The sequence below is a fragment of the Grampus griseus genome, assembly GCF_964374135.1.
Source record: "Grampus griseus genome assembly, chromosome: 10".
Taxonomy (NCBI): Eukaryota; Metazoa; Chordata; class Mammalia; order Artiodactyla; family Delphinidae; genus Grampus; species Grampus griseus.
In genome coordinates this window covers 70,947,779-70,975,648 of record NC_139004.1, presented here as the reverse complement: position 1 = coordinate 70,975,648, position 27,870 = coordinate 70,947,779, and the positions used below count along the sequence as shown (strand labels likewise).

The following is a 27,870-nucleotide window of genomic DNA, read 5'->3' as shown; positions in this document are numbered from 1 at the left end:
TCCTGCATTTACTAGCTGTGAGATCTTGGGCAAAGTACTTAATATCTCAGAGCCTCAGCTTCTGCGTGTGTACCACAGAGGATGATAAGAACGCTGACTGTTCAAAGTTGTTGCGAAAGTTGAATGAGATAATCTATGAGAAACACCACACACAGCTGACACACAGTAGATACACAGTAAACGGAAGCACTTTTTGTTGTTGTTGTTCTTTGTGGGGTTTTCTCAGGAGCCAGTAGTGTGGATTCTATAGTGATAAAAATCCCCACGTGTTTGTCCAGCGCCCGTCGGGTGATGGTTAGTGGCCAGCCAAACGCAGTCCATTTGGTCACAGTATTCTGGAAGCAGCATTCCAACCGCTCTTCCTACCTCCTAAACTTTCTCAGACCTTTTCACTGCTGGGAATTTCTGACTCAAAATTAGGAAGAAATCAAATGAGAGTTTAGTTGAGCATGCACTGTAAAGATGGTCCATTTAGTTGGCAGAGCTAGAGTTTTGGAGAGGGCGTTTGAAAGACTAGCTTATAACTTTGGGTGTGCCAACCCAGAGGCGTGAGGCAATAATTTTCCTTTCCTCCTGGAAGGTCCACAGCCTCCTCCTAGGGCAATCTCTTGGGTTTCACTGAATTGGCTGTTACGTTTAGAAACCAACTTGTGCATCTGAGCATTTGGGGGAAAGCTATTGACTAACCCTTGCTCTCTTTCAGCCTGCTTCCCTTTTTCCAATATTTAGGAGCCCTGGCCAAAACAAAGAGCCCATTGTGTCCCTGGTACAAGCACCAGAACTAAATTCAACATTCATTGAGTCTTAATTAATTGTATTAAGGTTGGGCAATTCCCATTGCTTGGGAAAAAACCCAAATACTTAATTTACTTGCAAAGTGGTGTATGTCCCTTAGTATTGGACTAAACCACCATGAGACAATCACTCACTTAACAGAAACTGGGGCCTCGGCCCAGGAACTAATTAGCCCCTCTTTCTCTATATATAGCTATCTTCACCACCCGGACCATCTGGAAGTTGTTACCTTCCAAATTCTTTCCATCTATTTTTTTTTTTTTCCCAAACCAATCATTACTGCCATGATTCTTTCTTTCTTTCTTTCTTTCTCTCTTTCTCTTTCTTTCTTTCTTTCTTTCTTTCTTTCTTTCTTTCTTTCTTTCTCTTTCTTTCTTTCTTTCTCTTTCTTTCTTTCTTTCTTTCTTTCTTTCTTTCTTTCTTTCTTTCTTTCTTTCTCTCTCTCTCTCTCTCTTTCTCTTCCTTCCTTCCTTCCTTCCTTCCTTCCTCTCTCTCTCTCTCTCTTTCTTTCTTTCTTTCTTTCTTATTTTTATGTTACATGACTCCCCACTCTTAGTTTCCCCTGTGTTATCTAGATCACAGCCCAGCTGCCCTGGATATTTACTCTCTGTCTGATTTTCAAGTGCACACTTATTTTATGTACTTTTCCCAGTGGCAGAGGGAAAAAAATCTTTGTGTGAAATCCAGAGGCCAAAGCAGGATGATTGCCAAGGGGTTTGGGCCTCCCCGAGTTGACTGTGTGCCCACCAGGGAGGCCCTGGAGCTCGGTGAAGCCCCCACAGTAGGGTCTTTGATGGTCAGAGACACATGAGGAGTTCTTGGAAGAACTTGATTTCTTGCCCAGCTCATTGAGCAAAAAGCACCAATGTTATCTGCCCTTTCTTTGAGGAAAACTCACCCAGATCAGGGTCTACTACGCTTTGAGGGTCAGTAAGGAAGTATAAAACCTGTCTTAGCTGACACTGTGCTTTAGGAGACAGACCTCAAGTATTTCATGAACCTATAATCCAAAGTCCTTACTCTCACTCACTCAAAAGAGCCCCTCCGGTCTGGCCCCTGTATCCCTCGCCCACCTTCTCTCCTACCACCATACCATGGTTCACTGCAGCCCTGGAACCCTGGCTTTCTTCTGCCCCTCCAACATGCCAAGCTCATTCCTACCTCAGAACCTCCGAGCCTGCTGTCTCCTGGGCCTGGAACCCATTCCCCTCCATCTTTGCAAGACTTCTTGTCATGTAGTTCTCACCCTGTTACTGCTGAGGTGGCCCTCCCTAACCACACCATCCAAAGTGCCTCCCCTGTCCTCCAGGCCCTCCCCGTCACATTCACCTGTTTTGTACTCATGATAGCACTTGTCACCATGTTATGTTGTTTATTTGAGAACATGTCTGTCTGTCTTCAGTAGAACATCCATCCACGAGAAGTACCTTTATCTGTATGATTTACCATTGTGAGCCCTGCCCCTGGCACAGTGCCTGGCACTGTAATTAGTTGTTTAATGAGACAGATTATCAGGGAACAGCTAATACGCGTGTCTGTAACTTTCTGGGTATAACTACATAATGTAAGTGGTTAGGATTCTCTGGCCATTTAGAGTACAATTCAAAAGTAGCAACAGACGAGGATATTATAAGACACCTTGAAGTACTGTCGTAAAATCACCAGGAAAATTGGAAATCACAGGCTAACTTCACCTGCAGTGCTTTCCAAATCACCATAAGTTTCGTTGTGTTTTAGATTCATTCTCTTTATTTCTGGTGTCTTCGAGTCCCTTTGGGGTAAGCCTTGCCCCTTGCCCCTAACCCCAGCCAGCAAAGCAGAAAAAGCCTGAGCCTCCAGAATTCCTTGCTCAGTGGCTTCTGATTGTCTCTGGGAGCTGCGGCCTCCACGTCACCCTGCTGGGCATCCCTTCTGATATTGAGTTTCACAGTGTATATTGTATGGTGGCACAAAGTACGGTAAGACCTGGAGGACCGTGGAATGGAAGTGTAATGAATTCTTATTTTATGGAGGGTGGCTCTCACCTTCAAGCCTGGAGACTGACTCCCTCTAGTCAGAAGGAGATTTCTTCTCATCCCTTTACAGTGGTTCATCTGTTTCTTTTTCCCGTTGCTTCCATCCTTACTTAGTCCCAAATGGCAGAAATCCCTGGGTAGCTAAACTTCTGGTTCTCAAGTCTATTTATATTAAAAATTCCCCATATAAAAAAGGCCCATGGTGTCCAGATTTCAGCAAGGCTAGCAGGACCCTCTCTACCAAGTATCATGTGTCAGAGCCTTCAGTCCCAAGGAGGAATCCAGTTACATGGGTGTTCAAGTCCACAGCCTGCTCTTCAAGCATTTTGATTTTCCTTTCAGTGTCACATTGGATTCAACTAATTCATTTTTCAGAGGAGAGAAAATATTCTTAACAGCCAGGTTTCTGGCTTGGCTTTCATCTGGGAAGCCTTCAGCTTTTCATCTTTTCTCTTCAGTAACCTTTTTCACAGACTTTTTCTACTAAGTCTTTGGGACTTGAATCCAAAGAAGCAGGAATTCAGGTCTCAATAGAGTGCTGCATAGATCTGTGTCCCGGCTGATGACTAGTCTTCATAAAAACAGAGTAAACGTAAAGAAGTAAAATGAAGGAAACTCTTTTTAGGTCAAAGGCATAAATATGTAAAATAGAGAACATCAACGGTAACAAGAAATGATCCAGGAAAAGCTAAATCTTTGAAAAGGTTTTATATCTACCTGTGTTGTCCAATGTGATAACCACTAGGCAAATGTGACTATTTAAATTTAAATAAATTAAATAAAAACTTTAATTCAGTTCCTCAGTCATATATCAAGGGCTCAGTAACCACATTGAGCTAGTGGCTACTGCTGCAGTGTTGGACAGTGCAGGTCTGTCCACATTGTACAAGCACATAGTGGAAGATTTCCGTGGTGGCAGAAAGTTCTGTTGGACAACTCTTCTATAGTCTAACCTTTGTCCAGGCCAGACAGGAGAAAGAAAGTAGAGAAACTACAACATGCTTCATTAGGAAGTAAGATAGAGACATAACTACAGATACAATAGGGACTTGTTTTTATTACGCAAGGTGTTATGACTAACTTTGTGCCAATATATTTGTAAAACCAGATACAATGAACAATTTCCTGAAAAAATAAACATTTCCAAAACTGACCCAAAATAAAATAGAAAGCAAGCCTAAATGTATCAGTAACCATTGAAAGAACTGAATCAGTAGCTAAAATAGGACCTCAGCCCCTTCCTCCCCATCAAAAAATGGTACCAAGTCAAGATGATTTCACAGTCAAGTTTTACTGAAACTCCAAAGAACAGCTCATCTCTTCAGTTAAAAGTGGTAGTGGCCAAAATGTCCCGGACTGAGGATTTTAGTCCTTCCTCTGTCCCTTGTGGCCTTGTGGAGGTAAGATACGTTCCCTCTTGGTATCTATATCATGAAACAGTTAAACTAAAAGGTTTTCAAAGTCCTAGGCAGCTCCATGGTCCCTTGGTTCCATGACTTTAAGTTACTTGTCCTCCCGCTAATCTTGTCTATACACTTACGGCTTCCAAGTATTAAAGTGACAACACTGGATCACCCACATGACCGATCTGATTTGTTGTGCTAAAGATGATTTTTAAAATGGACCCAGAGAAAAGGGAAATTTCTAGAGAAACAGTTGACTCAGCAGTATTATGAAGCTGAAGCCAAATTTTTCTGTGTTTCTGTCTCATTCAGGGAGGATTTTTCCACTGATCAGAATTTACTCATAGCCTGAATTACAACACTGTGTAGTGGGGTAGAGGTGGTTCTTTTCTTGATTTTACATTAATAGCAGTAGCTAATATTTATAGCATAATTCTCACATGCCAGGCATAATCTAAATGCTTTATATGTGTTAATCCATTTGACCTGTATGATGTCCAAAGAGGTAGGTAGATATTGGCTCCATTTTAAAGGCTAGGAGCTGGTACTCAGAGATGTTGCTTGGCCAAGGATACATGGCTCTTACGTGTTGAACAGAACTTCAGGTCTGAGAGACCCTACAACCTGTGTTCTTAGGCACAGATGCCAAGTTTAAGGTGCTTGTGGAGCTTCTGTGGTAGCTAAAGGTATTTTTATTTAGGTTTTATGTCTTTGGTGAGCAGTAGCAATTCTTCTGTGCCGTGCATCTGTTAGGGGTTACTTTTCCAATGCCATCTTTAATGAAGAACCTTGAGAAGCCATTTATTTCCTTCTGTAATGAAAGCAATCACTGGCTTGGGCTATATTCAGTATGGAAGCAGGGCTGGCTAGTAAAAGCTCATTAATTGTGTATATTAGCCAGTTGCATGTATAAAGGCTAGAAAAAGTGATCATTGCTCATCCATGGTCTAGGATGGTCTGTGGACTGGAGCATCCGTTCCTTAGCAGATATGCATTAGCAGACGTGGGGGAGTTACTCCATCATTTCTCTCCTGCTAGTTTCTTGAAGGGTTGGAAGTCCTAACGTTGGTGACCACCAGAGCTGATTATTAGCACTAATCAGCAGCAGGTCATTTTGCCTTTTCTCCTTTGATTCTTTTCTCAAAACTTTGTTTTTCTCAAAACTTTGTTTCCAAGTACCTTGCAGCTTAACAGTGACGCAAAGGCTCACACACTCAGAGCCATCAAGGACAGTTCTGCAAGGGTCAAAAAGGAATGCTTTTGAAGAGTTTCCCCGTGTTGCCCCACTTCCTTAGCTTTTCATTCCAGACTTACTAGGTCAGCATGACCTGACTCTGTAATTTGCATTGTGCAAGATGGACTCTGGGAAACAGGTAGATGAGAAACATTTTCAGGAACTAAAACAAAAGTACATTCAGTTTAGATTCTTTGGAACACACCTACCTGAGATAATAAGGCACCTCTTTAAAAGTTTTCTGAACCTACCACGAACCTCCTGTAGAAATGCAGAAATGCCTTTCAGTCCCCTTAAGTTAACAGAGGGGCTTAAAGGGATAATGTGCCCTGGATTTAGCTTCAGTTTAAGTCTTTGTGTTGCTGACAGGGCTTAAAATGGGCAGGTAATCACTGGTACAGTGTGTCATCTTTTTTCCTCCCTCTTCTTATGAAATAAAGTACAAAGTTCTTACCTCTTTATCTTTAGCTATTTCTTTTAAATGAAGCAAAGTTATCACCATTTTCCTTTGGTCCGATATTTTTGGAAAGAGTTGGTTTCCATGGTGAGATAGAAGTATATTAGGTATGTAATAAAGGGGATACAACAAATGAGTGTCTATTCAGACTGACATCTCTATTTGTCTTCAGGACATTAAATGGCTCGTGTTAAATGTTAATGAGGTCTCCTGAGGAGGGAACTAGGGAGCGGTTAGGACTGTGTCTCTCTCAGTGACTTAGGGACCAAATATAGAGACTCTACTTTCTTGCCCTCATTTTTTCTTTCTTCTTTATCATAACAACACCAAACAAATGGTTAACCTTTTTTGACCACTTTGCTGTGAGCCAGGTGTTGTGCTAAGTCCTTTTCGTCGGTATAAAGTAGGCACTCTTGTTTCCATTTTGTTAAGGAAGAAACTGAGCTTACACTGAGTCAGAGCCCTGGATCCAAGGCTGCTGAGTGGCAGAGCTGGGCCTGAAACCCAAAATATGGGACTCTAGATTCTGTGCATTTCAACCTCATGTCTAGATGTCTAGTCACTGACCAAGGCGAGCCAGTTCTACCCACAGAGCAACTTTCCCATCCACCACTTCCTTTCTGTCCTCTCAGTACAAGTCCGTCGTGGGCCACATCACCTCACCCCTGTGGCGGCATCTTGGTGATTTCCCTGACTCAGAACTTTCTCAGCCCATCCAACCTGCGTGTCTCAGCCAGGCTCACCTTCCTGAAATGCCACTTTCTCTGCGTCCCTCCCCTGATGACAGATTGCCAGTTCCTTCTGTTTCCAACCACATTAGGTTCAATTACCTCTGCCTTATCCTCATATTCCTCCCAAATGGGTCCCCCAGGCAGTTTTTCTACATTTTTCACCACTCCAAGATAATGACACACTTTTTCCTCTTCTAAAAATATATAGTGTTCATTCTTCTTTCCATGTCTTTGTATTATTTGCCATTATATGAAATGCCCTATTTTCTGTCTAAATCCTACCTATTGGATCCAGCCTAGATACGTTCCTTTAGGAAGCCTCCGCTTAAATTTTGGAAGTGGCATTATCTCCTCCTCTCCTGAACTCCTGAGCCTCTTAAGAATTCTAACTCACTTTTCCCCTGAATTCCCTTTTCCTGATCACCGTGGTTTCCCCTATGGTGATCTTGTCTCCAGCTAGACAACAAGACCCTTATGACAAAGCAATGGTCTATTTCTGCTGTTCTCTCTGTGCTTAACAGAAGACTAGAAAATAATAATTATAGCTAACATTTATTGAGCACTTAATAAGTGCCAGGCACTGTTTACATGTATTAATTCTTATAATCTTCGCAATAATCCTCTGAGATGAAGACTACTATTAGCTACATTTCCAGATGAAGAAACTGAAGAAGTGAAAGGTTAGGTGACTTACTTGCTCCAGTGGTGAAACTGAAATGCAAACCGGGCAGTGGAGGCGGTGCCCCCACCCTGCACTGTCCTAGGGGTCAAATATGTGTAAATGTGTAAATACACATTTGGGCATAGAGACCAGTGAAAGAAAGTGAATTCTTTATGTGGGATTTCCATGCAGCTGATGAAGCTCTTGGTTCCCAGACTTCCTCTAGAAATGGGTTCGTAGCTCCTGCCTGTCACCCAGCAGCTGTAGAATTGTGTATTCAGTCGGAATAGTCTGTTTTAGAAAAGCTTTGAGTTTCATCAGCACGGTCCCAGTCCCAGTTGGAACCAACTTGACCTTTGCATGGCAGATGTAACTCAAGCCCCACTCCTCCCTTCTCCAGTAATATGAGCCTCTTCTATTTGTTCTTAGGTGCTTTAATCCTTTTTGGAACAAGGTAGGCTATAAACAAAGTCAAGTATTTTAAAATTTTAATAGCAGGCAAAAACTTCCATAAGACTCTTGAAAATGAACTACAGTTTGATCATTTTGAGAAACTTGTGACTGCCTGGATCATCACTGTCACTTTCTGAGCCTGGATCTCTGTAGTACCTTTAAGCAGTTAATTTGAGGGAAATTGCCAGTAGCTTGCATTTTCCCGTACTGCACACTTTCAAATGCCATTGCTGTAGCGTGTTTTCCACACGAGTGCCCTCCTTTCACCTAGTAGTTGTGTTGGTTTTTCTGTTTTGTTTTGTTTTGTGGCCAAACTCAAGGAAATTATCATCAGAACTGCAAGAAAAAATCAAATGATAAAAGGCCTTTAAATTCTAAAACCCAGGGTGTGTCACTGTGTACATCAAAATCACACTGCACACCGAGGTCACACCTCCTCCGCCACATTTCTGACTCATCCCCAGGACAGTGCCTCATATGGGGTCAGCGTTTGGTATATGTTTACCGAGTAGAATTTTGGATGTTTTACCTGGCTTCTGCAAATACTGTTGGTATGCTAATCAAGAGCAAAGTGTTCTCTACCAAGGGAGGTGTGACCGAAGTTTCAGACAGTTCTGTTTGGCATGTTTGGCTGGAGGATTTTACAATGCCAGCTGTTGATTGAAGCATGGAGCAAAATAGATTTGGGAGAGAAAAAGAAAATAGTTCTTTCAGCTCCATCCCGTTGGTTTTGTGAAAAGGGTGCCATTATACCAGGTCTCCTTTGAACAAGAAAAGTAATAGCTTATGTTACATGAATACAAAGCCCTCCAGGATCTTGTTCTGGCTTTCCTTTGCAACCTCAGCTCTCACCACTGCCTGTCAGGTGTGTGATGCTCCAGGACACCAACCTCCTCTGCATTCCCCATGGGTCCTCCGCCTTCCCCATGAGCCTTGCTCGTGCTCTCCCTGCTGGTAGTGCTGTTCTCCCCCAGTTGGCCCAGCTGTCTCCTTGCATTTCCTAAGCCTCAGACTAGGAATTATTTTTTTCCAAGGAGCCTTCCCTAAAGAACTCCCTCCCCTCCAAAAGTGGAAATGCCACTTCTCAGGGCTTCCAGAATTTGCTGTGCAGGACCCTCTTGTTGCCTATTAACACTTTGTATTATAATTATTAATGTGCCTATGTCTCCAGCCAACCTAGGAGTTTCTGGATCTCTGTATTCCCTACCCCCCAGCACAGTGCCTGGAATATAGGGGGTGCTTAGGGTTCTTGTTGAAAGGAAAAACTGCAGGAGGGAGACAGTGGTAGATAAGTGATGCTTCACAAGGGAAGAGGAGAAGCTGTAACCTGTCTGCATGAAATCCTCGAATATATTCCATTCTTTCTTTATTGTCACCCTATTCTACTTTTCCTGACAGCAGTTTGCCCCATGTGAAAAGTAAAACCCACTTGTCCACAGGTACACGTTACACATTTGAAAAAGCCTGGCATTTCCCAGCTGGCTGTTTCGCCAACCCACCACCTGGGAGTTTTATCAGAGTGTCTCAGGTGTTACCTCCCTCTCAGGTCTTTGGAGGAAAAAAAGGTGATTAAAGAAACCAATTCTAGGGGAAATTATAGAGTCCAACAGTGGTTTTAATGGGTAAGGAAGGGGCCTGAACTTCCAGAGACAGAGTGGAAATGGGTGCAGGTAATCATAATGCGGGGAAAACGCTTCGAGAGCCTCCTGACCGTTTTCGCATGCAGTCATCTTTCATATCCTCTGTAAGGTAAAATCACCCTCAGGGTCATAAACCACCGCCAGAGTATTGGACAAGCCCCATAGGTAGTTGTTCTGAGCCAGTAAAAGCATCTTAATTGACCTAAATGACAACAGTTATGTTATAAATATCTAGAATTTATGACCTGAGAAGGCATAATCACATCTTCCATCAGTTAAGTTTGCATAGGAGAAGCTTGGGGATTTAAGATAGGGCTGCAAGTTGGGGGAAATCTGATTAGCCTTAACTTTATGGCAAACACAGAGCTAAGTGACTCGGAGTGCTTTCAAGTTCCTGATCCCTGGGAGTTGAAGGCAGTGGTGTTTTAGAGTCAGAGTCGGTAAAAGCCATCCCGTCCCCTCTGTGCAGCTGTCATTTTATTGACCTTGTAAAGTCTCGCGTTCACCATGACAAATCCAAGACCATATACCTGTGAAGAGGAGATGTTTTAGATTATGGGGTGCACAGGAAGCAGACGGTGGGGTTAGAGGGTGAAAGCTAAAGGCTGGTGTATGTGTTTATGCTGCGCTGTCTTTGGAATGTGCAGAGTCACTGTGAAAAGCAAGTAAATGTTGCTCCGAAGAGCACATCAGAGTCTGATGAGATGCCTCAGCCTTTCGGCATTTCGGTAGGTGGAATTCAAGGCAGAATTTAAAAATGAGTTTATGCATCTGAAAACACCACCGATCTTTCAAGTCAGTTGAAAAGTTAAACTTGGGTTTTTAAAACATGATATATGTCCTAAAAGGGTTTTTTTGTTTTTGTTTTGTTTGTTTTTGTTTGTATTGAGGGGAATCACTAACATCAAGCAGCTCTACTACATCTAAAGCAAAATCCCTAAAAGAGCCAACCCGTGAAAGGATGTGCATTTTAAAAGAGACACATTATAGAGTTAAATTTGATATCATTGATCAACCAGGTGATTGCCCCGGGACTCAGTGATCAGTGGCGGGGAGTCATCTTCACGGTAAAAAGCAAACGGCCAACTTAATCCCAATTTGCAGAGCTTCAAGGTGAACGGTCATTTTGCAGGGCAATGAAGAGCTCAGGTCATCTATTTGATGCCAGAGTCTGTGAAGTCAGTGAAATTTCTTTAATGAATTTGAGAACATTCCTTCAAAGAAACCTCCAGTTGAAACCCGTTGAGAGGCTAGTGTCTTTAACTCGAGAGATGAAGTTTATCCTAGATTAGGCTGACATTTCAGTTTACTGTTTTATAATCTAGGGACAGAGTTCTGAATTCTGAGAGTAGCGCGACAGTGCTTTGGCAGACGTACCCATCATTGATGTGGGAACCCTTTTAGTTTCCCATAGCTCCATCCACTGGTAAGGAGATTTCCCAACCAAAGGATCTTTTGCACGTGAAATTCTTATACACGTGTCCATGTTCTAACAGTTTCTGAGGGTCAAATGGGTACTGAGGCATGCTCTCAATTTGTTACTTCTCAGTGGGTATGAAACAAAACTTCCATTTTGATTTTATTTTTATCATACTTTCCACTCTTCCTTACCCTTAAATCTTGCATATCCCAAATCCAGGATTCCATGCCTTACAATGTGAAAGAAATAGGAAATCTGGAACTGATTATGAAATTATGAAGCAGGGAGATGAAGAAAATGTACGGGGATAAGTGTACAAATGAATAAGCCCTGATAAACACAAAGCCTGGTGCGAAGGACACATCACTGTGGGTTTGAACTTCTGTTTTCACGTTTCAGCGTAATGCATTCTAGCATTTGCTTTGTGTAGTGCTTGGGGAGCTTTTGGTGTTAACAGAATTCTTTTCTAAAGAAATTCCTTTAGATTCCTTCAGAATTTGTCCAGTTTCCAGGTTCCAATAGGAAAAACATGGTTGAGATTTTAATAGAAAAATAGTGTTTCAGATTTTTCATTTGGCAAGCACCCTACTCTAGGGCTGCTCTTGTTTTATTAAGTGGAACAGGTCAGCTTAATAGAGGAGCTCTCAGCGTTTTACCCTGATTTAAGGGTAGAGGGGAGCATGGGCCACCTAGGAAATACACCCCCCTGGGATTTTGAGCCCACTTGTAGTTTCACTGTTCATTCTCATCTCATTGGAAAATATACTGGAGTAACAACTATATGTGATGATAAGTCAAGACCAAATCCTTTAACGTTCTTCACTTGTGTCTCCTTGAGAAAGGAAAACTGTATCTTTCCATAAAGTTCTTTCAGATAGGGTTCTCTTCCTGGTGATCAGGAGAGTAGTGGTGGTGGCAGAATGTTTTATTTTTTAGCTTTAGTGCTTTAACTGATTTTAAAGGCAATGCATTTTCATTATTTAAAAATTTCAAATAATTCAAAAGTCTTTGCAAAAGAATTCCACCGTCCAGAAATACTAACATTTTGATGAACTATGTGTCTTCCTAGTTCTTTTTCTTTTTCTTTTTCTTTTTCTTTTTTTTTTGCGGTACACGGGCCTCTCACTGTTGTGGCCTCTCCCGTTGCGGAGCACAGGTTCCGGACGCGCAGGCTCAGCGGCCATGGCTCACGGGCCCAGCCACTCTGCGGCACGTGGGATCTTCCCGGACCGGGGCACGAACTCGTGTCCCCTGCATCGGCAGGCGGACTCTCAACCACTGCGCCACCAAGGAAGCCCCCTAGTTCTTTTTCTATGTCAAGCCTCTGGGGAAAAAAAAAGGAATGAAATCATACTGTACATGTTTTTATAACTTGCTTTTTGAACTTAATGTTGTAGATTGGACACCTTTTCACACTAACAGATGTGTGTATATATATATATATATATATATATGTACACACACACACACAGAGCATCCTTTTTCTAGCTGCAGAGTATAGAATTTTTGCATTATTTAACCAGTCCTTAATGATGAGAATGTAGTTCTTTTTAAATATTTCCTATTGGAATGCTATAGCTCCTTGTGCTTCACCTTTATGCACTTGTCCAAGAATTTCTTTAGAATGAATTCCTAAAAGGAAAGTTGCACATTTACATTGATAAATATCGTGAAGTGACCTCCCAGAGAGGTTATGCCCATTCACCTTTCTCTTATGTCTTGAATGGCACTACCTCCCTGTACTGCCTCCAAGTCTTTTGGTTTTGGTTTACTTTGCTTTTCCAATTTAATTCCAATTTGTACAGAGTTCTCAGAATTCTTCTTCTGGGTGGTAGGGTACAAATGCACAAAAACTACTAAAATGCTGAACTCCAAAGTCAGTTCAGGGAGGGAGAGATAAACAATGTCCTTGCAGAACTGACCAGTATGTTGATGAGCACACTCCATTCCTCCACCACCAGGGCCCATGTGGCTTCTCTCCTGTCATTACAGTCCCCTGAGTTGAGTTTTAGAGGTTTCTGGATGAGTTGCCTTTCCCATTTCTTTGTGAGAACAGTTTTCTTTATTGTAGGTAAAGATCTGTAGGCCTTAGTCAAAAACAGGGAAATGGCTGATGCTAGAAACAGGCAAGCGGCCCCACTTTCCTTGCCCTCGACCTCACAAGCACGTGAAACAAAGTTCGGTTAACGGGCTGATTTTTGCTGGGCATACGTTTTGAATCTGTGGCTTCTCGGCCATTGAGGGGTCTGAGGTTCGGGGCCCTTTTATCCTTTTATTGGTGAATTCACTGAAGTGTAGGCAGACAGAAAATGTTCAAGTGGCAGGCAGATAAACTTGTTAAATCCCTGGGAGTCTTTCCTTCCTTACTCAGGGAGTTTATCATCTTGGCGGAGTTAAAAGGCAATTAGGCCTGCAGGTCTTTGCTGGCTTGTTTATTGGCGTTTTACACATGGGTGTTGAAGAGACAGGGCCGCTTTAAACATTCCTATCCTGCTGGCCGGAGGGGAATGAGACCTCAGCTCAACTCTGAGTCTCCTTGAGAGAGAGCCTTGCCAAAAAGCTGGAGGAAAATCGTTTAAATATAGTACCTGTGCCCCAGGATGCTCATTGTTGGTGGAAAATTGCAGTCGGCTAGCTCCATGCTGTGTTACATTTCCTGGGAAATGGTTTTATGGAAGGGCGTTTGATGAAAAAGTTCATTCCTTTTGTAATTGTTAGCTGCCCCCATGGTGTTAGTTAAGGTAGAGACACACTGGAAATATTTCTTGCTCCAAATTTCTCGGGCCAGCTCATTCATGAGAAGGGAAGGCTGCCAGTTTGAAGTTGGGTGGGGGACAGGTTCCCACTAAGGCCCCTGGTCCTTCTGGTTCTCTGAGTCTCCCGAGGCAGGCTAATCCTGTGCAAAATTGTGAAGGAGGTAGGTCTTGGGTTTCTGCAACAATTTCTCCCTTTTCTCACACCCTCCCCTCCATCTGCCCGAAGCCTTTCACAGTCGTGTGTTAGTGAAGTAATAGACTCCTCATTCCCACCGTCAGGAAATTTGTATTTTTTTGAGAGTGAGCTTGGGCACCCATCTCAATGGAACTGATGAGAATTTCCAGGGCTCAGTATACCACAGTGCTTAAAAACACAGGTTCAGGAGTCAGGCACCCCGAGTTCAACTTATGGCTCTATGACTAATTTTGTGGCTCAAATCCCCTTTAATCTCAGGGGTTTTTTTTTTTTCATCCGTAAAAGAAAAACAAAGAGAATCTCTACCATGATAGTTTGTTGAAAAAGTAAATAAAATAACATACGAAAAGTGCTTAGTATAGTGCCTGTCACATAAGAGTGTAATTAAAATATGCTTTGTTTATTTAACACACATATACGTGTGTAATATGTATATAGATATATGTATTATGTACACACAGACACACTAAGTTAAATGACAATTATATTTTTGGACAAAACCTGTAATACCTTAGCTATTTTTATTTTACCCATCTAGGGTGCTACTGAAATACAAAAACCTATCTGGATAAAATGAGAAAATCCTTGCTCACATCCAGAATACCTGGAATGTGAAGACTTCAGTTTCCACAGCTGACTATTGTGCACAGCAGTCATTGGAACTCCTTTCCTAAACGGCTGCTCCGTATCCAAATCTTGGTTATTTAAGAGTTAGGCACCCTGCCTTAATTTTCTCAGCTAAAGAAAACACAACAGATAACTGTAGGTTTTATTCCCAATCTGACCTTCCAGGTTCTGAAACTAATTTGCCATAGTGTCTTGCCAGCGTCTGCGCAAGGACTTCCTCTTGCTGAGTAATGTGGTTCTGATTAAGGACATCCTATAAGGCCCAGGAGGATCGCCTGGGAAGGAAACTGGTCTGAGGTGCAAGTGAATTTCCATCCTCCAGTCAGATATATGATATTGAAGACCAGAAGGTAGATGGAGTTTATCGTTAGGAAGACTCAGAAAAAGAATTAAAGCAAATGGCTGACAAATTGGTTGTCTTTTACGCAAAAATGACAGGCAAGCTGGGCTCTTACCGAAAAAGGATATGCAGAGCCCTCAGGCCAAATGGCTCAGCAGTCAGCAGGCTTTTTGAAGTCTCTACTTGGATGCCACTGCTTTTAACAAGACCTCTGCTGAACTGCCTCCTCATAAACATGTGAAATCTTAAATTTTACCTAACATATCTGAGATGTGAAAACTTAATTTTCCCCTAAAATATCTGAGTTTCAACACCTATAATAATTCATTCCTCTCTTTAGTGCATGTGATGTTAGGGTGAAATGCCTGTGTTATGTACAAACATAGTATGTTTTTTTCCTGTCTACACTTTTATGAATTGGGTCATAAATGCTAACGCTTGCTCTATTCCACGATGATGCTAGACCTTTCCCTAGAGCCCATTAGGCAGCAGCTCACCCCTGTGATAGCCAGGGGGTGACTGAGGAGCTCTGGAGGATCCCAGTTTGCTCTCCCTGGATTCACAGAGGTTCTGCATCCATGGAGGGAAGGACGAAAAGTGGTATGCAGTGAGCAATGGAGTTTGGAGAGCTCGGAGTTTCTTTACCAAATATCTAAGAATCTACTAATAGTTGTAACTCAAATGTGATTTTCTTGTTAATCTCTGTCAAACCATGAAATCCGATACGTTAGCCATGACTAAGCCGTGAAATTTGTCAACTTCGTCTGTGATTTACACAAGCTCTATTTAAAGAAGAAAAGTCTTAACACAAAGTGTGGAACATTACATCCCAGCATGTTTTCCTCAGCTTGCCTCTAGTATCTTGTGACAACAAGTAAGAAGAGAGTGTATCTTTTGTGCTGTTTCAAGGACCAAGGATGGATAAGATAAAGCCCAAAACTAAATCATTTATTTTACTTTGAGATGATAAATATGATCATGGTAGATCTGCTTAGTAGATGTCAGTAAGTGTTAAATAAGGTTCAAAAATAGTTTTATGGTTCATATCATTGGGCATGATAATAAACTTCCTTAAAGTGATAGATTCTTTGTTTTCAGGAGAAGATAAATGAGTAAAACCTGTGTTTTTTTTTTTTTTTTTTGAGTCACAAATTGCATAGTTAATCTCTTCAATATAGTAGAGTGGCTATGGGTGTAGGCTCTGGAACTTGAAATCTCTTTTTGTCGTTGGCTAGCTGGGTGACTTTGTATAAATCACTTAATTTTTTTCCCCTCAGTTTTCTCTTCTGAAAAATAAGACTGATAATACTGAGAAGTACTTTAGGAGGCTTGAAGGCATAAAAGAGATACTATCTCTAATGCACAGAGCTGGGCACACATGTCCTTTATCCATGTGGGCTTCTGTTATACTTAGTATAACATTACCTAATGATATAATAGATCATGGGGTATCCTTGTTACCCAAAGGAAATTTGATTAAGTTCATGTACTTGGGAAAAGTATTTATTTTACCAAAGGAAAACTGGGCAGTGTTTGGATGTTCCATATGAAGAAAGGGAGAGCAGCACAAAGGAGGAAGAACGTGTTGCAGAACTAAAGAGTGGTGAGGGCCAGGGTGTCTTTCTCTCCTCTCCCTGCCAAATGCCTTTTTTCCCAGAACGCCTAGATCTTCCCCACTGTCTCCTGACCTCTGCTCTATAGAGTCAGAATCAGATAACCAGGTGACTCAGAACCTTGATGACTTTGGTGACTTATAGTCCAGTGGTTTTGAAAGTTGTTGTTGTTTTTCTTAAACACTAAATCTTGTGCAGTGCTCCAGGGTCTAAAATGACCCTTCTCAGATACCTTTCAGCTAGATCCCTGGGACATAAGCTGTGGAAACAGTGTTGGGCCAATCTGTTCATTTTACGGACAGTGACCCTCGAGTCTGTGGAGTTCAGGCGAGTTGCTCCAGTTCTCACCACTGCTGGCTGAGAGCAGCCTGGCCATGTCTTCCTGCCTTACCCAGTTCCTGTGCCATTACTCTGACTTCCCTTCCTGCAGCAACAGGAGGAAGAGAAAAGCAAGGAGGGTAAGATTTCAGGATAGCTTTCGTCAATTTGCCTAGGCTCTTCCCACATCCTTGGACCCTTGAGAGGTCCACGATCATTGTTATAGAATCTATGAACCTCCCTTCCCCCTAGAAATTCTATGCAAAATATTGTATGTATCCATAAATTTTTCTGTGAAGAAGGTCTATAGCTTTTATCAGATTCTCTCAAAGGGGTTTATGACCTCAGAAGGGTTAAGAACAATTTCCTTATAATTTGTGCCTGTAAAAGTCACAATTCTAGTTGTGATTGTGAGTTGCAAGGTTAACAATTACGTCCAATTTCTTAACCTTTCAAAGCAAATGTGGCATATGAGCCTTTGAGTGCCAGGCTTGCTTGTAAAACAGCAGTTGGGTCCCGAGCTCGTCTGGTTGTTTGTGCAGCTTTAGTTTTCAGCATGAATCCTAGATGGAACTAGTTTCTAACCATCTTTGAACCTAGATGGTTCAAATTTGCGAATATAATGTATGTCTTTTTTCAATGCTTCAAAAAAGTACACTGATTTCTAGACCTGAACTTTGATTCTCTTGCTTAGTTCTGCTTTGACCCTGGATTAAGGTTGTCAGATTTCACAAATAAAAATACAGTATACCTAGTTATATTTGAATTTAAGATAAACACTAAATAATTTTTTAGCAGAGCTTTTGAGAAGGGGAGGAAAAATGGATCAGCTCTGCCGATATGCAAAGAGCCTTCTTTCAACCCTAGAACTTGTGTTGCAAAAATTAAAGGAAGTTTATTATAAACGAGCACAGGATCTTTTTTGAGGTGGTGGAAATGTTCTAACACTGGTTTATGGTGATGTCTGCACCACAAATAAAGTTATTCAAGATCCTTGAACTTTACACTGAAGAGGAATGAACTTGACAGCATGTAAATTACAGCTCAGAAAACTGTTGAAAAAAATTGCAGAATAGCTTTATAAAAACTGTTGTTTAATTTTGTATTCAGAGTTTCATACTAATTTGAGAAGATGATGAAAACCACAAATCCGCTCCTCAGAGTAAAGCATGAAAGTGCTTACGCCGAATTTCACACAGTTTCTAGATCTGCTGAAGCTCATCTCTAGAAGCCAACTCCTGCCTTAACCCGAATTCCACACACTGTTAACATCCTTTTCTGGAACTTGGCAGTAAGGCTTCTCGGTGGCAAGCGCAAGGACTTGCTGCTCTTACAAGTTCTGTTCAGTAATGACTGTGAGGGTGACCTGTGACACCTGCCACCCCAGTGAAGCTGTCTCTCCCCTACTTCATGCTGAGAAGGACACGGGGAGGGCAGTACTCGTCTTAGGGTGTATGTAGAGCCCTGGATTTTGTGCTTTTAACGGCGGCGCATGCCTGCTCAAGCACACCCATGTTCTCACCGTGACTCACTTCTTCGGTGCAAACAAAATTTTCATGTGCCAGTGTGTGGACTCACTCAGGAGGCACTTCCATCGAAACACAGAAAACTCATCGTATGATTTTAACACCAGCTGGAACTGGGAAGTGGGCTACTCTTCTCTTTTATCTCTGTTGATGTAGCCAGGTATTCTGAGAAATATAGGCAGGCCAGGGTGAATGATTTCAGTGGAAAGGGGGTGGGGTGGGGGAATGCTCATCCACAGGAAGAGTGTGCCCTGAGATTCATTCTTTATGTATCAAGAGTAAAAGACCCGCTCCTCCAGATTTAATTACTAAATTTTACGAAGGACAGTTCTTTTTTTTTTTGATTATAATTATTATTTTAATGGAGAACTCACTACCAAATCTAAAATTATTAACATATAGATATGATTTATAAAATAAAAGGATATAGAGGAAACTATTTTGCCCATTCCCCAGCATATTCCTTTTTTTTTAAAACATCTTTATTGAGTATAATTGCTTTACAATAACAAAGTGAATCAGCTATATGTATACATGTATCCCCATATCTCTTCCCTCTTGCGTCTCCCTCCCTCCCACCCTACATATCCCACCCCTCTAGGTGGTCACAAAGCATCGAGCTGATCTCCCTCTGCTATGCGGCTCCTTCCCACTAGCTATCAGTTTTACATTTGGTAGTGTATATATGTCCGTGCCACTCTCTCACTTTGTCCCAGCTTACCCTTCCCCCTCCCCGCATCCCAAGTCCATTCTCTAGTAGGTCCTTGTGTTTATTCCCATCCTGCCCCTGGGTTCTTCATGACCATTTTTTTTTTTAGATTCCATATATATGTGTTAGCATATGGTATTTGTTTTCCTCTTTCGGACTTCACTCTGTATGACAGTCTCTAGGTCCATACACCTCACTACAAATAACTCAATTTCGTTTCTTTTTATGGTTCAGTAATATTCCATTGTACGTGTGCCACATCTTCTTTATCCATTCATCTGTGGATGGACACTTAGGTTGCTTCCATGTCCAGGCTATTGTAAATAGAGCTGCAATGAACATTGTGGTACATGACTCTTTTTGAATTATGGTTTTCTCAGGGTATATGCCCAGTAGTGGGATTGCTGGGTTGTATGGTAGTTCTATTTTTAGTTTTTTAAGGAACCTCCATACTGTTCTCCATAGTGGCTGTATCAATTTACATTCCCACCAACAGTGCAAGAGGGTTCCCTTTTCTCCACACCCTCTCCAGCATTTATTGTCTGTAGACTTTTTGATGATGGCTGTTCTGACTGGTGTGAGATGATATCTCATTGTAGTTTTGATTTCCATTTCTCTAATGATTAGTCATATTGAGCATCCTTTCATGTGTTTGTTGGCAGACTGTATATCTTCTTTGGAGAAATGTCTGTTTAAGTCTTCTGCCCATTTTTGGATTGGGTTGTTTGTTTTTTTGATATTGAGCTGCATAAAGCTGCTTCTGAATTTTGGAGATTAATCCTTTGTCAGTTGCTTCATTTGCAAATATTTTCTCCCATTCTGAGGGTTGTCTTTTCATCTTGTTTATGGTTTCCTTTGCTGTGCAAAAGCTTTTTAAGTTTCATTAGGTCCCACTTGTTTATTTTTCTTTTTATTTCCATTTCTCTAGGAGGTGGGTCAAAAAGGATCTTGCTGTGATTTATGTCATAGAGTATTCTGCCTATGTTTTCCTCTAAGAGTTTAATAGTGTCTGGCCTTACATTTAGGTCTTTAATCCATTTTGAATTTATTTTTGTGTATGGTGTTAGGGAGTGTTCTAATTTCATTCTTTTACATGTAGCTGTCCAGTTTTCCCAGCACCACTTATTGAAGAGGCTGTCTTTTCTCCATTGTATATTCTTGCCTCCTTTATCAAAGATAAGGTGACTATATGTGAGTGGGTTTATCTCCGGGCTTTCTATCCTGTTCCTTTGATCTATATTTCTGTTTTTGTGCCAGTACTATACTGTCTTGATGACTGTAGATTTGTAGTATAGTCTGAAGTCAGGGAGCCTGATTCCTCCAGCTCCGTTTTTCTTTCTCAAGATTGCTTTGGCTATTCAGGGTCTTTCGTGTTTCCATACAAATTGTGAAATTTTTTGTTCTAGTTCTGTGAAAAATGCCATTGGTAATTTGATATGGATTGCATTGAATCTGTAGATTGCTTTGGGTAGTATAGTCATTTTCACAATGTTCATTCTTCCAATCCAAGAACATGGTATATCTCTCCATCTGCTTGTATCATCTTTCATTTCTTTCATTAGTGTCTTATAGTTTTCCACATACAGGTCTTCTGTCTCCTTAGGTAGGTTTATTCCTAGGTATTTTTATTCTTTTTGTTGCAGTGGTAAATGGGAATGTTTCCTTAATTTCTCTTTCAGATTTTTCATCATTAGTGCATAGGAATGCAAGAGATTTCTGTGCAGTAATTTTGTATCCTGCTACTTTACCAAATTCATTGATTAGCTCTAGTAGCTTTCTGGTAGCATCTTTAGGATTCTCTGTGTATAGTATCATGTCATCTGCAAACAGTGACACTTTTACTTCTTGTTTTCTGATTTGGATTCCTTTTATTTCTTTTTCTTCTCTGATTGCTGTGGCTAAAACTTCCAAAACTGTTGAATAATAGTGGTGAGAGTGGGCAACCTTGTCTTGTTCCTGATCTTAGTGGAAATGCTTTCAGTTTTTCACCACTGAGAATGATGTTGGCTGTGGGTTTGTTGTATATGGCCTTTATTATGTTGAGGTAAGTTTCCTCTATGCCTACTTTCTGGAGGGTTTTTATCATAAATGGGTGTTGAATTTTGTCGAAAGCTTTTTCTGCATCTATTGAGTTGATCATATGGTTTTTCTCCTTCAGTCTATTAATATGGTTTATCACATTGATTGATTTGCATATATTGAAGAACCCTTGCATTCCTGGGATAAACCCCACTTGATCATAGTGTTTGATCCTTTTAATGTGCTGTTGGATTCTGTATGCTAGTATTTTGTTGAGGATTTTTGCATCTATGTTCACCAGACATATTGACCTGTAGTTTTCTTTCTTTGTGACATCTTTGTTTGGTTTTGGTATCAGGGTGATGGTGGCCTCGTAGAATGAGTTTGGGAGTGTTCCTCCCTCTGCTGTATTTTGGAAGAGTTTGAGAAGGATAGGTGTTAGCTCTTCTCTAAATGTTTGATAGAGTTTGCCTGTGAATCCATCTGGTCCTGGGCTTTTGTTTGTTGGAAGATTTCTAATCACAGTTTCAATTTCAGTGCTTGTGATTGATCTGTTTTTATTTTCTATTTCTTCCTGGTTCAGTCTCAGAAGGCTGTGCCTTTCTAAGAATTTGTCCATTTCTTCCAGGTTGTCCGTTTTATTGGCATAGAGTTGCTTGTAGTAATCTCTCATGATCCTTTGTATTTCTGCAGTGTCAGCTGTTACTTCTCCTTTTTCCGTTCTAATTCTGTTGATTTGAGTCAAAAGACAGTTCTTTATACAGCTCATAAAAGTCCCTGTGGACCTCTGCTAGACCCTCCAGACAACTACTTCTATTTTTCTATAATTGTTTATTCTAAATGTTACCTCTACCAAACAAAAAACCGTAAGCCTAAAAGAACAATGGGAGGAGGGCCAGGGCCCTTCAGAGATGCCTTTATTTTTACTCTTTCTCCATTTGAGACACTGTCACACCCTAGCAGTCAGATCTCACTGCTTGCAGGAGAGAAGTTAGGGGCAATAAGATGGGACAGCTGGATCGTGGTGATAGCTAGAGGGGAAGGCTGCCTGGGAACTGAGGAAGCAGTGGGGCCTCAGCTCTGATCATCTGAACTCCCCTAATACACCTCTCCATGCTCTGAGGCATTAGGACTTCTAGTGAGAGAAACTGCTAGAATCCGAACATTTTCATCCAGTTACACCCCAACAAAAGCCAGGCTTTACATGCAAACCAACCTGGTTCTTTTGACAGACTTGATCAGAAGTCAGTACTTTGGGGCTTCCCTGGTGGTGCAGTGGTTGAGAATCCACCTGCCAGTGCAGGGGACACGAGTTCAAGCCCTGGTCCAGGAAGATCCCACATGACACAGAGCACCTAAGCCCGTGCACCACAACTACTGAGCCTGTGCTCTAGAGTCCGTGAGCCACACCTCTGAGCCTGTGAGCCACAACTACTGAAGCGTGCCTAGAGCCCGTGCTCTGCAGCAAGAGAAGCCACCTCAATTAGAAACCCGCACACCGCAATGAAGAGTAGCCCCCACTCACCACAACTAGAGAAATCCCACGCAAAGCAACGAAGACCCAACACAGCCAAAAATAAATAAATAAATTAATTAATTAATTAATTAATGAAAAAGCAGTCAGTACTGTGAGGTGTGCAGAAGTTTGTGCGTTAAAGCCTCACTGAAATCCCACTACTGTGGAATTCCTAGGCTGGTCTCAGCTACCTGCTAGTGTGAAGATACACAGTCAGCCCTCCATATCCGTGGGTTCCACATCTGCAGATTCAACGAACTGCAGATCAAAAATATTTGAAAAAAAAGTCCAGAAAGTTCCAAAAGCAAACCTTGAATTTGCCATGCTCCAGCAACTATTTACAGAGCATTTATCAATATGTTCTGTACAACTATTTACATAGCATTTACTTTGTATTAGGGGTAGAGATGATTTAAAGTATACTGGAAGATGTGCATAGGTTATATGCAAATACTCTGCCACTTTATATAAGGGACTTGGGCATCCATGGATTCTGATATCCACTAGATGTCCTGAAACCAATTCCCCAGAATACTGAGGGAATGTGACTAATTAACTCATTGAGAGGGCAAACCAATTCAACCTCTTTCTTCAAGGCTTCACAATGCATATTGCTTATATAATGAATTCTGTCTTCTCATTCAAGCAAGCCTGAAGGAAGGACCTCTGCCAACCCACTCTTATTTTACTGCTGACGTGTGGAAGAGAGTAAATGCCTTTCTTTAAAAAATATTCTATTAATCCATCAGTCTTGCCTGTTTCAAGTGTCTTTGCCCACATTTGTCCAAATAAGTGAGACTACCATTTTTGGCTTTTTCTCTACAGGGTGAGTTTCATTTCTGTTTGAAACCAGACTCTTTCACCTTTTGGGCTGAACCTGAATTCAAGAAACCCAGCAACAATCTTTAGGTTTCATTTTCTTTCCTGTGGAAATGAGAAGCCACGTGCCCACTTTGGAACTCACTGTATAGTCACTCGTTCTTCACTTGTAATTTTCTCCTCCACATCCTTTTCCTCTCTCTGATCTTTAGGTAAAATTATTTCTGTTTGATATGCCTTTTCCCCACTTTGGTCCTTAGTGGGTCAGCTAGTCTTATGTGACTTCCTGGCCCTGAGAGAAGGCAGTATTGAGATCCTGGGTCTTTTTGTTTAGCCAGTTCTAAGGAGCATGGTGGTTCCTTCCCTCCTCCCACTTTAAGGAGAAGACATCATAATACTCAAAGATGCTGCAAGGAAAATCCAATAAATACCTCAGCTGTTCTATTAAAGCAGTGGTTCTCAACCAGAGCTGATATTAGCCCCGACCCCTGGACCTTTGGCAGTGTCCCCTAGAGACATTTCTGGATGTCCAGTGTGGAACAGGGATGCGGCTGACATCTAGTAGGTAGAGGCCAGAGGACTCTGCTACACATCTTTTAGTGCATAGGCAGTTCCAACAACAAAGAATCATCTGGCCCCAAACTTGAAGAGTGCCAAGGTTGAAAATCCTGTGATAGAAGAATTCTTGCTCTTTTTTCTTTTCCCTCAAGGCCTGGGATAAGAGAAAAAAGAAAGGAAATGCTCCATTTTGATGAGTGTGTATGTCCTCAGTTCTTACATCCCACGCAGATCCAGGAATTGGAGAGCACAAGGATACCACTGAGCAGGGCAGAGTGCAAGGTCAAGGCAGGTCTTCTTGGCTCCAACAGCTGTCTCAACTCCAAGGAGAGACAACTTTGACCAGAGCAGAGGACCACAAAGTTATAAGGATGTTTAGTATGTGATAAAAATCATTTTGCAGGTTAAAGTGCTTCCTTCTGCCCGTAAAATGGTATGTTTTTAAATAACTCAAAAATAGGAGGCACTTCACTGTGCTGTGAGCAGGAGACAGGGCTGCTGCTCAGAGCCACAGTCAGTTACTTCCATCCTTGCCATCAAGCCTGTCCAAGCGTTAGGTGGTAGCACTCTTCATATGTTCTCCAGTGTACTGGTGACTCACTCCATGTTCTAAATGCCCCTACTGTCAACACAAAGGGATTCAAGGAGTTTCCTGGAGCCAGTGTATCTCTCTGTATCTCTTGGCTCCATTATCCCTCACTCCTTTGGTGGCAGCAAGATAGCTGCTCAACTGCCGGATGGTAGCTCCTCTCACATGAAAGCCCAAGAGTAAGGCTCTTTCCCAAGATTCTCAGTGTGTCTCACTGGCTTTGGTTGGGTCATGTGCTCACTCCTGAGCAAATGCTGTGGCTAGGAGAATGCTAGGAGCTGATTGGCTGAGGCCTAGGTTACTGCATACCCTGGAGCTGGAGTGGAGCCCCGTGTCATGCACGTGAGCTGCAAGTGGGGTGGATGTGTTTCCTCAAAGGGAAATTGGGGTAAGATAATGAAAATAGGAGGAATGGATGCCCAGGAGAATAAAGACGTGTGCGCGCGCACATGTGCACACACATGCGCACACACACACACACATACACACACTACTTGCTATTAACAGGCTTTGGATTCTGTGGTGGGAGTTATGCAGCTAGCCCGTTAACTTGCTGCATAACTTGCGATAATGTCAAACTCTCCCAGCCTCCCTTTTCTCCTCTGAAACATGGAAGTAACAACACTATCAGGGTGGTTATAAAAAATCAAGCAAGTATCTTGGGATATTGGAAGTGTTGTGCAAACAAGTGGTGGCGGTAGTGTTAGATGCATTTAGTTAGTGAATTTAGTTCAGCTTCTAGAGTCTAGAAGAATCTAGACCAGCTACAATCCACACAGCTGGTCCATGCAGGCCTTGGAAGCCAGTGTCTAAATTTATCCAATTGTCATTGTTGCAGGTCAGTTTGAAATCTTCTGAGGTCAATGATTGAGGTAATTGATCCACTTGCTGTGGATCTTGAAAAAGTCTCTGTTAAATGACATAATTGGTTTTAATTATATAATTACGGCACTTAAAGTGTGGGGGTGAAAGGTTACTATTATATTTAGAAGTGAGATCCCCAAATGAAGCAAGGGCGTGTAAGCCAGTGTTTCTTCGAATTTCTCTTTTTATTTTTTCAGAGGGAAGTCAGAGTAGGCTGGCCTTGGCCCTGGCCATTTTGGACGATTATCTTGAATGAGGTAGCGCTGGGGCTGCTCATGGCATCATAGGAACCTTTGTAAAGAGACGGGAAAGGGCTTCCGTAAAGCCCTCATTGTGATCTGAAGTTAATGAGCAGTGGGAACTCAACTGTCAGCAATTGAATCTGATTGGGCAGGGTAATTATATGATTGCCTCGGGTGTTTGCACACGCACAGGGATATTTTTATTGGACAAAACCTAATTGCTTACTTACTTAGTGGAGCGAAAACCTAAACAAATTTGTGTTGTCATAGGTTAAAAAGACATCCTTTCTTTGTCTCTAAAATAGCTGCCTGCTCCTTTCGTTCTGTCTTCAATCAGGGATTTTGTTTGCAGGCCTTGAATTATAGGATAATATGAAAATGTAAAGGAAAGCTACTTCGGACTGTGCATTTTGGTAAAAACGTGCTTATTGCCGTGTCTTAAACCATCCCCTACAATGGTCTCTTTCATAATGCACAGGCAGCTAGAACCTTGGGCAACACTCAAGCTACTGGGACTTTCACAAGTTTTTGTTGTTGTTGTTGTTTGTTTTGTTTTCCTGCGTGGGGGCCCCTGCAAGATTGGCTTCTTACTCTCTGGTTTTCCTCAGCTGCATAAGGCAAGTGGGAGGTATCATGTCTGTGGTAGCCTTTTAGGCATCAGAAACACCAAGGATAAGAGCAACAAAGCGAAGAGCCCCCTCTGTGATTTTCTGGGGACTTGGAGGAAAGGGAAGGGCAAAGCGAGAGAGCCAAAGGGAAGAAGCCTTGGGGCTCCCACTTTGGGGACGCCAAGTTGCAGTTGGGCCTCGTGTCGTTTCAGCTGTCCTGAGTGAGCTTGATATCTCAGTTTACCTGTAATGCTGGTGTGCAGAAAACAGATGGCTGCAATTGGGTCTGTTCTGTAGCAGTTCAAGTCCACATTATTGTTTCACTTTCTTTCCTATCTTCTTATAGAACAAACTATTTTCTATGTTCTTTCCTTTCCTGGGATCCCACTTGGAAGAGTGTGAAACACAACTGGATTGTGGGCATTGGAGGAGCACCTTGTGATGAAAGCTGCGACTCCAGATCTGGTGCCTTTGTTGAGTATAGGATTATGGCCTGGACAATGGCTGAGAACAAGGGACATTCAGCCCCGCAGACCAACCGTGATTTCTCATCTCAGATTCGGACACATGCCGACATATCCCAGTCTTGTCTGGCTAACTCCACGGGTCCTCTAGGCTCAGCGTTAAATGTCACTTCTTCCGGGAATCCTTCCTTGACCACCACCTCCAGTCTGGGTTGACTGCCTTTGCTTTGTGCCCCACTGCACCCTCTAGGTTCCTTTACACACTGTCCTTTAATTGCTTGTCTCACTGTCCAGAATAGCCCATAAACTCCGTGAGGGCAGGGCTTGTGTTTATATTTGTCACTACTGTCTCCCCAGAGCCTGGCACAGTGCTTGATGGTGTGTTCGGAATGACTGAATGGGGAAAGGAATGGTTGCTGGGTGTCCTAGGGAATCATGGTGTGTGCTGCCTGGGCTTCCCTACCCTTGCTGTTAATACCACTTTCTTGTTGCTTATAATTTTCATTGCCCCAGATGATCCAGCTCTGTCGGAGGCACGGAGGCACAGTCAAATCTCATGCTGTACATTGATCACCTGTCCAACCTTTGCCTAGAGTGGGAGCCCCCAGTTCCTTCAAGAGATCCAACTTTACGTGTCTGTAAAGAAGAAGAGGAGGAGGGAGACAGCGGGGAGGATCCGGTGGCAGTTTAACACCAGAGCAGGTCCCATGTTTACTTTTACCCTTTCGGAGGTGGGTAACTGCAAATGCCATGGGGAGTTGGGTTTTAGGGACTCTGAATATTGATCTTGGATTTGGGGGCTCATATGTACTTTATGTTTTGCTAGAGTGTAGGGGTTGCTATTTTTGTGGTTAAATCATAGCCAGACTGTTCCATGAATTCCCACCAGCATAGAACAAAGATCCAGGTTCATCATCCACATGAAGTAAATTGTCCATCGGCTTCCAGTTGTTTGTGTCTTGCTATGTGGATAGAGAGTACGGTTCATTCATTGGTTCCTATTTCATGACTATTTATCATTTGCTTTTCAAGGCCTATGATTTTCAGCAGACTTTCTTGTTTTGAAACTCTGGCTTTTGATGTTTTGAATTCCTCCCTCCTTGGTCAACCTCTTAGACCATGAGTTCCCGAATAACTACTGAATAGATGAGATTTCATTTAGGACCACCCATCTGTGGTGGTCTAGTCCCAAACAGTCCTGGGGTATGTCTAACCAGCTTTTTCCCTAAGCAGAATGTGAATTTGTGACCCTGTAGACGTTAGGCAAAAGGGCTTCCTGTTGAACCCCTCAAGCCCC

The 27,870-nt window shown here is 42.1% G+C and overlaps 1 protein-coding gene across 1 annotated transcript in view; it reads left to right on the top strand.

The window, feature by feature from the left end:
- ERC2 (ELKS/RAB6-interacting/CAST family member 2) overlaps positions 1-27,143 on the top strand; it is a gene marked incomplete at both ends in the record, with an annotated part of 833,862 nt that extends 806,719 nt beyond the window's left edge. Inside the window, one exon of the mRNA XM_082663222.1 lies at positions 27,087-27,143. Within this exon, the coding sequence (XP_082519348.1) occupies positions 27,087-27,143 (57 nt within the window). The remainder of the gene's footprint in view (positions 1-27,086) is intronic.
- Positions 27,144-27,870: the final 727 nt, after the last annotated feature.